This window comes from Hippopotamus amphibius, chromosome 1 (genome assembly GCF_030028045.1).
Source record: "Hippopotamus amphibius kiboko isolate mHipAmp2 chromosome 1, mHipAmp2.hap2, whole genome shotgun sequence".
NCBI classification, from domain to species: Eukaryota; Metazoa; Chordata; class Mammalia; order Artiodactyla; family Hippopotamidae; genus Hippopotamus; species Hippopotamus amphibius.
This window is the reverse complement of record NC_080186.1, coordinates 90268834-90282936: the sequence shown is the minus strand read 5'-3', so window position 1 is coordinate 90282936 and position 14103 is coordinate 90268834. Positions and strand designations below refer to the sequence as shown.

The 14103-nt window shown below is 32.7% G+C and overlaps 2 protein-coding genes across 3 annotated transcripts in view; both read left to right on the top strand.

The window, feature by feature from the left end:
* COL11A1 (collagen type XI alpha 1 chain) overlaps positions 1-14103 on the top strand; it is a 207414-nt gene that overhangs the window by 180481 nt on the left and 12830 nt on the right. For both annotated transcript variants that reach the window (XM_057716879.1, XM_057717564.1), the window contains exons 55-58: positions 4582-4635; positions 4772-4879; positions 5359-5412; positions 13658-13711. In XM_057716879.1, the coding sequence (XP_057572862.1) occupies positions 4582-4635; positions 4772-4879; positions 5359-5412; positions 13658-13711 (270 nt within the window). The remainder of the gene's footprint in view (positions 1-4581; positions 4636-4771; positions 4880-5358; positions 5413-13657; positions 13712-14103) is intronic.
* LOC130841788 (tetraspanin-3-like) lies at positions 6789-8509 on the top strand. Its single transcript, XM_057718664.1, has one exon. It carries the CDS (start codon positions 6934-6936, stop codon positions 7693-7695), a length of 762 nt encoding a protein of 253 aa, XP_057574647.1. The 5' UTR covers positions 6789-6933; the 3' UTR covers positions 7696-8509.

Sequence of the window (14103 nt, the reverse complement as noted above, 5' to 3'; positions counted from 1 at the left end):
GTGGAAATTAACATTTCTCTTATCCTTTGTTTCCCTACACTGGAGACAACAGAGAAGTAGACCAGTAACGATTTTGCTATAATATCTCATGGCAGAAGTAGCAATGAATAGAAATGCACTTAAAAGTATTATCACATTTTTCCTTGAGTGAATCTTACAAAGAAATGATAATAAACCTTCCTAATAGAATATTGATCAGAATGTTGTGAGTGGCAGTGATGCTGAGAAACAATATTCTAACAGTTATTGAACAAGTAGGAAAAATTGCCATTTGTAGTACATGTACATTCTGTCATGCATCTTAATACTTGAGAATGTGTCTATTTCCTTAAGGCACTAGAAGATTGTACACTTTGTATCAATAAGCCATTGGATTTTAATACTCAAGTTATCATTAAATGTGTTTGAAACCAAGAGCTAGTTCAACACCCTTTTACTGAAAAAAAAATCTAGAGGTGACTAAAATGATTTAAACATTTTAACTTGAAAATGCATATATTAAATGGAATTTTAAGGAGTTTATCTCATGTTGCCAAAGAAGATTTACAATAAAAAGTTAAAACAGTAACAAATATTGATTGATAGAATTACAGAGGAAGCTTTAACCTACTGTATATGCCCATGTATACCATATATGTATTCTTTCCATCCCTATGCCTTTATGCATGAATGTGGATGGTCAGATTAGAAGGAAATCTTCCTCCCATATCTACCCACATTAAGATTAAGATCAGATATTAGGTTCTTAGGAAAGCCTTCCCTACTGCCAAACTAGATTGGTGTACCTTTTTTGTACATGTTTTATCTTTGTGTGTTTTACAGCGTGCTGTCTTTGTTAATTTTATTGTCTGTCTTCATAACTAAACTTTGTGAACTCCTTAGGTTTTCACTTTTTTGTTTGTATTCTCTATGCACAGCACATTTCTGGTATATAAGGAAGATAATTATTTGCAACATGTATGGAAGAATGGGTAAATTGTAGAATAATATTGTAAAATGTGAATAGTGGCGAGAGGATTATATCATAGCAAGGAAAATCTCCTGTAGCAGTGATGACTGGTAGAAAATTAATCAGAGTTTATTTTATTTATGTTTTATGAGGCATTTTCCAATCAGAACAGTCATTATTTCATGATACTACAGCAAGTAATTCACTACATTAAGTCCTTGCTGCCCTGTTTATAAAGATATATGAGAAAGAAATGACTAAAATGAGAATTTGTCCATAAGCATTTAGTTTTTTTCAAAGGGAACTTCCTATTCTCTTTTCATCTGTTTTCATCCTAGGTTTTCTTAGAAAAAATCTGTGCCATCTGGAAAAAATATAAGGAACAAATGAAAATGGGAAAAATGAGATAAAGAACAGAGTAAAACCATTTAGTGTGGATTTCCAAAATGATAAGCATCAGGCATTCATTCAGAGAGGAAAGACATCTTTTTGTAATAAAGCAACTTTATCGAATCACAATTTTGTGGTCATGTTGTAGTTTACTTGTGTTTAAATTCTCTAAACTTTTCAAACTCAGATTTTCTTTTCTCCCTTGCAGTGAAAGCAATTATTTTTGTTACATTTAGATAGTTGATGACTTGCTTTTTCTAAAGCAAGATATTTATAAATCTTCTATACTATAAAGTTCATGTCTGAAAATGCAATCTTGAAGTTAATACCCTATACATTTATGTCATTAGGTTAAGGAAAAATCTTCATAGAATAAAGAAAAGCCCATTATTCAGTTGAATCTCATAACTTCTGTTCCCCAAATTATAGTCATTATGGCTGTTTTACTCACTTTGAATAGGTTAATATTTTAACCATCACACTGAAATATTTTAATTGAAGTATAATTGATTTACAATATTATATTAGTTTCACTGCACAACACAGTGATTGGATATTTTTATACATTACAAAATAATCACCACAAAAAGTATAGTTACCATCTGCACACCAAAATGTGACTCAACTCTTTAACACTAAGAAATATTTGAAGCTTGTCTTTATACAGAAATCCTCTTGCATAAACAGTATGAAATTCAAAAGGTGCACAAGTTTTAATGCCTATATTATTGTTAACAAATTGCTGCTGCCTCAAGAGACTGCTTACAGAATTTTTTGCATTTCTTGTCTTTGGGTTGAGGCACAATGAATGCCTAATAATATGTGAAGTTATGGGGATGATATTGAGAAAATAATTACTAATTATGTATTCATTGACTCAGAGATAAATGAGTTCACAGAACTTTGAGTTTGATGAAGTGCTTGATACTCATTTTGAATGTGGATTTAAAAGACCATTTAAAGACTAATATGTATTTACTACTAGAATATTAACATAGCATCTGAAAGAAAGTCATCCTGCCTCATCTTTTTTTCACCAATTAATCCTGTCTCTGCTACTCTCCTAAAACCCCAACCTCAATCTCAAGTTGATGATTTTGAGCAAAATTCATAACAAAAATTGAAGGAAACAAAAGGAAAACAAGAGAGTCTGGGGAAAAATTAAATACAATTTCCAAGAGATCATTAAGTTTCTTTTTTAAACTTTCAGTACTTATGTCTCAACTTGTGTAAAAATTTTCAGCATAATTATGATTCAGATTGAATCTTAATATTTCTTAAGTAAATAATAAAAATCAATTAATTAGTGGAAATTAAATAAATATTTTATAATACAATTATACAGTTTTTATGTCTTAGAATGAATTTATCATGAATATATATGTTGTGTAGCCCACCACAGTAAGAGGCCAAGAGCATTCTTATTGTATTGGACTATCAAACCAAGTGCCCTGCTTGTGTTGATTTGAAAGGTTTCTATGAGATTCCATAAGTGAAAATATTGATGACCTAGTATAATGAGTAGGAACAAAATTTAGATACAATGAGAATTACAGCATATTTCTAGTTTGCAAAGTTGTTTTCTTTGATACCTTGAATATTATATTATGTATGCAAATGATTCTTTTCTACATGTTTGTTATAAAGTTTGGAAATATCATGTTTTATATTTCACAGATGACTAAGAAAATGTAAGAAGGAAATCTGAATGTCAGATTTCAAAATCTGACCATATATTACAGGATCATTTAGCTGATTTTAAATTTTCTATTTAAAACAAGTAGTTTCATGCATGGAGTTCATATTTTTCAGGTGTTATAAACATCATGATGGAAAAAAGTAATTTGTTGTCATGGTGTCTATAAATGTATTTTGAAAGTTTTGTTTCATCTGATTTTAGGTTGGCAACATGCTTAAAAGTATTGGTAAAATAATAGAATTTATATAGAATAACAATATCTAATAATTTTAGTAATAATAATAATGACTAATATTTGTAGTGTTTTTTATTTCTCAGGTACTGTTATACATGATTTACATTTAGCAACTCATTGAATTCTCATGATGATACCAGGAGATAGCTAATATTATAAACCACATTTTGCAGAGAAGTAAACTGAATCACTCACAGGGTGTGTAACTTGCTAAAGATCACAAAGCTAGTTGGTGGCAGAGACAGGATTTGAATCAAGGAAATCTGAGTCCAGGGTTTATAGGCTCTTAAGCTTCAGATTCCATACCTGTATTTGATACTGCTCTACTGGGAAGTTCACAGAATGCTTTTTCATGTGTTATATCATTTAAATTATTTAACAATTATTCTGTAGCAAGAGAATTCTTATTAATAACATTCTATGGATGAAAGAACTGAAGTTCAAAAATACTAATAATTGGTTAAAAGTCACCCAGATAATTAAAAAAAAACTAAAGAGAAATAGGTAGACAGATGCCTCACAAAGATAGAATACACACACACACACACACACACACACACACACACACAAACTAGGAGCAGTATTATGAAAAGCTTTAAATATATATGATAATTGGCGTTTCTCCATAGCAATCCATGTAGCTATACAAAAGTTATGTAAATACCAGAATATCTTCTTAAATTTGGGGATGACATATGGAGTGTGAAGATTTTTTTCCTGCTTTTCCTCTAATACTAGGTTTAAAAAGTCATACTGTTTCTTATGCCACTTAATTATGTGAATTACATAGTTCCAGAGGATGAAAATATCTATTGACCAACAAAGTTTTTAAATTTTGTACTGTTCCACTTTGAACATGATCTTATGAAAATGTATAACATATGGATCTTCTAATATTATGAAAGCAGCCAACCTTAAAACACATATAATGATGGAAGTGAAATCCAAAATCTACAATTAATTCCTAATTATACAAAATAATAAATGATGTCTGAGCATTTAACACACTAAAGGTGACTAAGTCATCATCATTTCTTTAAAGATTTTATCTTTATTGTTTCCTTACATTGATATGATGTGATTATCTGTATTCTACTCAAACTGTGCTTCATTTGTTTTTAATATTCTAACTAAAATTTGTACATAAAAATTGTTTTGAGTTTTCTCAGTGTTTTAAACCTAATTGCTTATAGAAAGTCAGATTTATTAGACTCTATTACAAATTAAACTGGGGCATTTGTAAATAAGTCCTCAGTTGCATTACTTTTATGTGTTACATATATTTTAAATGTAATTTTATGTTTGTAGGGTCCTCCTGGAGCTGCAGGTGCAGAGGGAAGACAAGGTGAAAAAGGTGCTAAGGTAAAATATACATTATAGGTATTATGTTTGAAAACCTCATGTGTACATTGGACAAGATCTATTTCAGTACTTTTAATAAAATAATAAAATGTCTTTCTTCATTATTAATGCATTCACGTATTTTATTTTCTAACAGGGAGAAGCAGGAGCTGAAGGTCCTCCAGGAAAAACTGGCCCAGTTGGTCCTCAAGGACCTGCTGGAAAGCCTGGTCCAGAGGGTCTTCGGGGCATCCCTGGTCCTGTGGTGAGCATCTGTGCTGAAAGATGTCATTTTGAAACTAATGTCTTGTTTCTAAGAAAAATTACAAATGAAAACATTTATGTCAGCATTATTTTATAAGTTATTGTGTGCAGTAAATATTATATAATAAAGTCAGAGAATCTTAGAATATTTAAGTATATCATTTATTTAAGTTGGGGTGAAATTCTAACTTATAAATGTAGACTAGAAAACTAAACCCTGATGTCTCAAAGACGTAAAATTTTTGTACATGCATCCATCCATCCGTGTGTGTGTGTGTGTGTGTGTATGTGCATGTAGACATATACACAGAAAGTAAAAAGACTCGAAAATTGCTTACAGTATTTGTAGATATTCTCCATGTAATGGAATTCATAGGTGATGTTTGCTTTCTGTCTTTTTTTATTACCAAAATCAAACTAAAGAAAAAATATATCTACTTTTGTTAATTTAAAAAATCAATCTTGTTTCTTTTTCCACAGGGAGAGCAAGGTCTTCCTGGAGCTGCAGGCCAAGATGGGCCACCTGGTCCTATGGTGAGTAGCACCTATTTCAATTGTCTAGAATTCCAGAAATGAAATTATTTATAAGCTAGAATTCCTGATATTTTGTCTTATAAATTGGTTTATATTTTGTACAGTATTCAAGGAAGCATATTACTCAGACCTAAAAAGAGGAAAATAATCCTAACTGATAAATTATTTGGAAAATATGCCTTCTGCCAGAAGATCCTTTCTTATGTCTATTGGATGAAAAAAAAAATTCAGTTCTGAGTAAAATGCCACTAATGGCCCAGCCAGTTCTTTTCCAAATGTGGACAGTTCCCCCAATGCATGCAATTACACTTAGTTTCCTGGCATTTCATTTAAAAGAATAGCATTGCCAGAGGCATACAGTGATTCTTTCACCAAATAATTTGTTCTCTTCATGAGTCATACGGGCTGAAAGATAAAGCACTAACCCCCATAAGTGAAGAGAGATATAATTATTACAACACAGAAACTTGGTTACTATCATAAACTGTATATGCAAACAACACACTTGAGAAGTGCAATCAAGCATTTAGTTGACCAGGATATGGTTCATAGACAAAGTTTATTATAGGAGCCAAGGCTATCCTGGCTATAAAATTTAGGCAGAAAGTGAGAATCCGAGCCTTGCCTTTAAAATTATTGCTTACTAGGTGACAGATTCTATTTCATGGTAGAGATATTTGAACTTCATTGTCCAAAAATGGTTACATGTAAAGGGATTAATTAAAACAGAAAGCAATAAATACAGTACTATTCAAGTGTAATGTATATTGCTTTAAATAGATTTGTCCATACAGAAATTTAAATTTTGCAAAACTGCCTCTTCTCATGAGTATACCAGCTACCTCAGAGATATGTATGTGCTCAGAAAGCCATCGAAACTGGGGTTCACAATCTTAATCATTCAGGAGAACTTGGCCATTCCTTTTAGTAAAAATGTCACAAGAATTTCCTCTAATTTCCAGATATTTCATAAGTGTTACAGAGATTATGTTTTTGACTTACACGGAAAAGTTAAAGATCACTTATTTTAATAAATGGATGAAAGTTATTAAATTTTGAGGAGATGATCAAATCTGCACATGGCCCCATGGCATAGCAACAGGGACTTGACAAAAGTAGGTGAGTAGTAGGTTCCACGTGTGCATCACTATTTAGGGAATCTTCTTCTTAGAGATGCTAAATGCCTGACTGCACAGAGTCATAGCCTAGGAAAAAAAATACTTTGCCTTAACAGCACCCTAAAATTTGCCAAAGATTTTTTTTCTAGTTATTTCAAATTTTCCAGTAAGTATTTTGACCTTTTTCCAGATGAAGTAAAAAGCATCAAGGTGGAGATTTCCTTCAACTAATATTAAAAATAAAGCTATCAGGCTGGGGCAGGGGTGCGCGACGGCACCGGGGGCTGCGGTGAACGCCTCGCAGGCTGTGCAGTTCCCAGCGGGGAGGCGCCGTCGCCACTGCCGCCTCGCTCGGTGAGCGCGTCCCGCTCGCCGAGCAAGGCCCCAGCCGACCGCCGGCACCATGGGCCAGTGCGGCATCACCTCCTCCAAGACCGTGCTGGTGTTTCTCAACCTCATCTTCTGGGGAGCAGCTGGCATTTTATGCTGTGTGGGAGCCTATGTCTTCATCACTTACGACGACTATGACCCCTTCTTTGAAGATGTGTACACTCTCATCCCTGCTGTGGAGATCATAGCTGTAGGGGCCCTGCTCTTCATTATTGGGCTGATTGGCTGCTGTGCCACAATCCGGGAAAGCCGATGTGGACTTGCCACGTTTGTCATCATCCTACTCTTGGTTTTTGTCACAGAAGTTGTTGTAGTGGTTTTGGGATATGTTTACAGAGCGAAGGTGGAAAATGAGGTTGATCGTAGCATTCAGAAAGTATATAAGACCTACAATGGAACCAACCCTGAGGCCACTAGCCGGGCTATTGATTATGTTCAGAGACAGCTGCACTGTTGTGGAATTCACAACTATTCAGACTGGGAAAATACAGACTGGTTCAAAGAAACCAAAAACCAGAGTGTCCCTCTTAGCTGTTGCAAAGAGACTGCCAGCAGCTGTAATGGCAGTCTGGCCCACCCCTTGGACCTCTATGCCGAGGGGTGTGAGGCTCTAGTTGTGAAGAAGCTGCAAGAAATCATGATGCATGTTATCTGGGCAGCGCTGGCATTTGCAGCTATTCAGTTGCTGGGCATGCTGTGTGCCTGCATCGTATTGTGCAGAAGGAGTAGAGATCCTGCTTACGAGCTCCTCATCACCGGCGGAACCTATGTGTAGCAGAAAACTCAAGCCTGAGCTTTTTAGTCTTGTTTATGATTTGGAAGGTGAATTGAGCGGGTCCACTACTATTGGCCTCCTGAGTTCATTTAGTTAAAGCACACATACACAGGTGTTGGACAGAGCAGTTTGGCTCTTCATGTGTCCACCTTCTTACCTTACCACCTATGACTTTCTTTTCCTCTGTTCTGGCTGACTCTCCATGTCTGGAAGTGTTTAAGTACGGCAGTAAATGTTCTAATCTCAGAACCATTTGCGAGTTGCGTAGTTTGCTGGAATTAAAGGCGGATGTGGGCCTGCTTCTGTTACCTCCAAGCAGTAATGGGGCTGCTGCTGAAGTATCATGGGGTCCTTTCAGTCTTCACAATGGAGAACTCTTGGCCAAAGGTTTTTTGGGGGAGGGGGAGGCAGTCAGCTGTCTGGTTAAAGTTAATACCAGATGGTGCCCCTCATCAGTGTCCTTTTAAAGAAATATATACTATAGTCCAGTAAGATAGCAACTGTACAAAATGGCTAAAATAGATTTTAGAATCATACAGTATGTATCTTGGTTCATCTTCAAAATCAGACTGATCTTTGAAACTAGCGGTTTTTAATCAAAGCTGGCTTTATAGGAGGAGTATAATGTATGCACTACTGTTTTAAAACAATTAGTGTGAGTGTGTGCGTGTGTTTTTGTATGATCGAGCCCATTCATCGTAAGTCTAAACTTGTTAGAAATAATGTACCCATGTAGACTAGCAAAATAAGTATGTAGATGTGATCTCAGTTGTAAATAGAAAAATCTAATTCAATAAACTCTGTATCACTCCCTTAAAAAAAAAAAAAAAAACTATAAGACAAGCCACCTGATTCTGGCTTGCAAAAGTTTATATTTCTGAATCTTAAGTAACTGTGGGTTTACAGAGCAAGGAGCTAAACAACTCACACCCTGTTCCACAGTGAAATTAAAAGCATCAGAATTGAGCAACATGGGTGCCATTCCTTTCTCTGACTACTTCTTTTATCAGAGAGTACTTAGAATGCAAATCTGTTGTAGCTTTTTCATACCATCAAATAGTTTGACTGTGCTAATTTTAATGAAAATGCTACTTGGTCTTCAGGAGTTGAGGATGGGTGGAGAAATCATCTTCAGGATGCATTTTATGGCAATTGAATGAACTTTTCAGCTTATCTAAGAAATACATATTTTAGTAGGCAATTTTGGATTAGAGTGAGAAGTAGCATATCATGATTACTGGTTAAGGTCATCAATTCTCAACCCAAGAGCCCTGGTTTCAAATATGATCACTACCACTTGCTTGCTGAATGAGTTTTAAGAAAGTTATTCAATTTTTCTAAGCTTTAGGTTTCTCATCTATAAAATGAGAATTTGAATAGCATCTATCTTATGGGATATTATAAAGTTTTTTCTAAATGAATTAAATGGGGCTATTAATATCTTTTACCCCATGAAGTTCTTATATTAAGCAAATGAGCTATTTCTAAAAAAACAAAACAAAACAAAAAAACCAACTTAGACTATTTTGTATATAAGTAACAGTTTAACAACTTTATATCAACCTTTGAATTGGAAATTCTTTGGGCTAGAATGAAACAAACAGCTCTTAAAACTCTTAAAATGATATTTGGTATCTGATCACTCTATATGATCAGCTCTTCTAGAGTTTAGATCTGGTACAATATTTTCTTTTTACTTCAAAAATTTAGATATTTCTCATGGCAAAAATTAAACTTCTACATATGCATGAATTTTATATACAGATAAATGTTCAGAATCATCATATGAAACTGGGAATAGATAAACAGTACATGTGAAATCTAAAGGAAAGCTAAGGACAGTGATGATATAGTACAGAGAATTTTATCTGAAGATTCTTTTTAAGTGAAACTGCTGTGTTTTTTAGGAAATGGTCAGCAAAAATCAAATGGGAATAAAATTGAGTTTTAAAGAGAACAGTAATGGTTGCTACATTCTCTTCTGCATAGTCAAAATAAGCATGATTTAATAATTTTAAACTAATTTTTAGTTTATTTTTTGAAGACACAATTAGCACCTATTTTAGTTTTAAGCTTTTATTTTGTTTTGTTTCATAATCCTTCATTTTAAGAACCTATTTGTTCCAATGTAGCTGAAAAATTGTTCAGTATTTATCTTTGGACAAGTTTACTATTATCATATGTTAATTCTTCTCACATACTGATAAGTAAAATATCTGATAACATTATTGTTAAAACTGTAAGTGCCTAAATAAATGGTAGGATGGGTTACTGACTTATATTTTTTATTTTTTAAATGCTACATTTAACTGATCTGTAAACAGGTTTGAGATGGGTAGCATTCTGTAATGATTAAGCAGGTTTAAACCACAAAGCATTTGCTTTTCACCAAATTAAACATTATTTTACAATACTACACTCTAAGAGTAGGAATTGCATTTTCTTTAAACTTCAGTGCACTAGGATTTTGAGATGCATATCAAAGTAAATATTCTGTACAGCATAATACAGCTGGGGGAAATATTTGATTGTGTGTTCTAGGCACTTAAGAATGTATCATCCCTGTTTTCCTTTTCACTTTACTACTTATAAATTATGTATTTCCCTAGGGTTTTTCAATTTACAATATCCTAAAGAGGAAATAGAAAATATGTATACCTGAAATAACATTTTTATATGTGGAGTTGATATTTTTGATATGTTCCAGATTCTGAGGGTTATTTATAACTGTTATCAACATCATAACTTTACCAATTTCTATTTCCAACTGATGAAAATGATAAGAAACTGATTTTTCTTGGCAAATGCCTCCTTAGATATAGTTCACAATTTTATGAGATTATTAGCTTAGAGGAATTAACACTCATTTCCTCTCACTCCTTCATGAATAATATTTATAGAAATGATTTAAAATGAATTATAAATACAAATAATATCTAGTATGTTTTCCATTACCCCCAAACAATTAGAATCTGTAGTATTTCTTCTTCTCTGCCATTTTAGCTTTTACTATTAGAATGTAATGAGAAAGTTTATTGGTAACTGTCTGTAGCATATCAGAAATAAATAATAATAATTCATATTTACATTATGCTTCATTATATGCAGTGATTTTGTAAGCCTGGTTTTTCTTTCATTATTACAATTCTCTGACACAGTTATCATTAGAATATACTTATAAATGAAGCTCTGAGATAAGAAGGAACAGACCCAAGATTACCCAACTAATGAGTGGTAGAACTGAGAGGATGAATGAGCAGTGATTGGAATATTGATGCCCAACAAGCAGCATCCCTATTAGTTCTCCCACTTACAGCAGAATTTCTGTAAAGTGTGTTGCATACCAGAAAGAGTTTGAATGTAAAATAAGAAGTAAAGAAAGAAAAAAATCTGGCACCTTTAAATAGTTTTGTATTTCCAATTTAAAGCCCGTATTTACTTTTAACTGACGTTCATTTTAACCAATATTTTTAAATGGTTTCTGCTACTGGTACAAGTATATGGTTCTTTCACTCAATTACATATTTATTAGCACTCTTTTTTTATGCATTTTTATGCCACCTTGTTCTAATACATAGAATGTTTGGCATCTATCCCGATGGTCACATGACCTCAATAAATTATTTTATTGTTTCCATTACTCATTTATAGTATTCCTTTAAAATTATGCTATTTTTAGGCAACCTTGTTTTCCTAACCAACAATTTACCAGATCTTTCTGATGAGATCGGAAAACAGTAGATGCAAAATATACTTACTTTATTTTAAAATTATTAAACCAGTAGGACTAAATAGGTAATCTTTTCATTTTAACATAAATGGCATCCCTTATGCTGTTCTGATTTTCATATGGATGTCACAGGTTTTGAAACCTAATGCCACAGAGCCATGTTTCTCAAACTTTAATGAGTAACAAACCTATGAAACAGATTGCTGGTCTCTAACTCCCTAATTTTAGATTCAGTTAGTCTGGATGTTGCCTACGAATTTGCTTTTCTAATGTGTTCACAAATGTTGCTGATGCTGCAGGTCTGAGGATCACATTTTGAGATCCTCCACTCTGATACAGTATTAGCAACTGAGATGAAAGTCCAGTGTTAAAACCTAGCCTTAGAATATTCCTGAAAGTGAATTTGGTAATGTCTTTGTAGTCTGATTTTTGTCTACAAGAGATTTAACAAAGTGACATGATTGTTTATGCTTATACAAAAGAGAATCTAAACTGAATTGATATAAATTTACATTTTAGGATTAACAGTTTTCTTCTTACTTGAAGATAATCAGGCACATTTACATTTATAATTGCATGTAATTTCTACAAAAATAATTTTATCTTTTTTCAAGAGAATGATGTAGGGAAATTGTTCACTTTCATGTCAGTACTTACAGAATTCCAAATTCATTTATGAATTAAAACAAATATAAATATTTCTGATTACAGTCCAAAATACTATTGTTACACAGGACTGACTTATAGTAACATTATTCTTATCTTCCTCTGCTAGTCAGGATTTCAGCTTGAGAAGTAGACTTGAGAAACTAAGGAATGGAGAGGGCTTATCTACACAATTTCACAGTAACCCCATGAGACACGAATTATAATCCTCAGTTTACAGATGAGAGAGCTGAAGTTCTCTGATTAGCTAAATTGCTGATGAGAGAAGCTGGCTTCTACCCCAAGCCTATCATATTCTGAACCCATAATTTTTTATATTACATTATGCTGCTTAGATTAGATCCATGACTCTTAATATATTAAATTCACAAAAATGATGGCCTGGGACTTAATATGCTCTTTCACACTGAAGACTCAAAGTGCCTAAGTAGAAGGGAAAAAATTTTTTGTGGTAGCCTTGTAGAACATACTATAGTGAAGACTAATCATATAGCTTGGTAAAAGTTAAAACAATTTGATTTCTAAGTGCCACATTGAAATCATTATTGAAATTATAAATCAAATAGTTCAATTCAGTCTATATAATTCAAACTCATAGATAAAACTCATATTTTGCCTTTGTGTCTTGATGCAGTATTTGTTGTATGTAGGCAGTAGTGACTCATGTGTTGTGGTATTATCTGGGTCCTGGTTTCATCAGTCACATACTTACAGACCATCTGTTAGTTACATATTTTCTGACAGAATCTGTTGCCTGCAAAGTTCAATTTGTTGTAATTTCAGATTAAGGATCTTATTTTGTGTGGCCTTCAATTTGGAGTACACTAGTTTTTATATTTAAAAGTTTGTTTAAAAGTCAACATTATGAGTATGAGTAGGGGCCAAGACTAAGCATTAGTTGGTAAAATCATGCCATAATTTTCATTAAAATATGACTTAGCCTAAATGGATAGATGTCTTATCCTTGCATTATAAAAAGGGATAAATAATTAAAATAGAGGTCTGATAGTATTAGAAAAGTAAATTATCTTATTATCCCATTTACAAATCATTTAGATAAGAGATTCAATTTAGGAATTACAGCTAAAAATACTATCTTGGGAGTTTACTTAGGGAAAATGATTAACAATGGTCAGTTGACTGTCAAAAGTTTATTGAGGTTGTTTTTCTTTAAATTTTACTGGAAATATTGTAACCTTTGAATGTGAGTTTAACAGCAAAATATTTGATTAAATTATGTATAATTTGGAAACTTCTTCTAAAATTAGTATAATAAAAAATGCATCCTTCCTTCTCAACTGAAAAACCATACAAATCATGCCCTGTTTCTAACTTCATATTTATTTAATCAAACTTATCAATATTATGTTTTATTATTATGCTTAACTATCAAACTGTGGAGTTTTAAATGCACAAAATTATTTAAAATCCTGAAAAATAAACACTGGTCATTATTAGTTATTTGGAACCCTGTCATATTATCAAAACCAACTTGCCCTGTAGATAGTAATATAATTCTTTAATTTGTACCTACTCTATCTTTGTTTATTATTTCTCATTATTTAGGGACCTCCTGGCTTACCTGGTCTCAAAGGTGACCCCGGCTCCAAGGGTGAGAAGGTGAGAAGAAAAGAATGTTATTACAATGTCAATAACCTAATAGCAAAGACAATAATTTTGCAGATTAATATCACTCAAAAGGAAATTTCAAGAATCCCTTTGTCATTCTAACCAAGGAAAAAGCTGTCAATTCTTAGCTTCCAAAATGAATTTAGAAAAGAGAAAATATACAAAGTAATAGTGAAAGATGTACCAGAATTCAGTGTTATATTTCTTAATGTTCCTTTGTAGGAACCATATGGAGAAAGCATATGGTTATACTAAAATAACTATTCAGAAAATAAACAGAATAACAAAATGCTCATTTTTTATGTTTTTAAACATGAAAATAAAAAATTTAAACTAGACTATCTTTCAGATGGTGATTTGAAAGATATGCATGCTCTATTGCA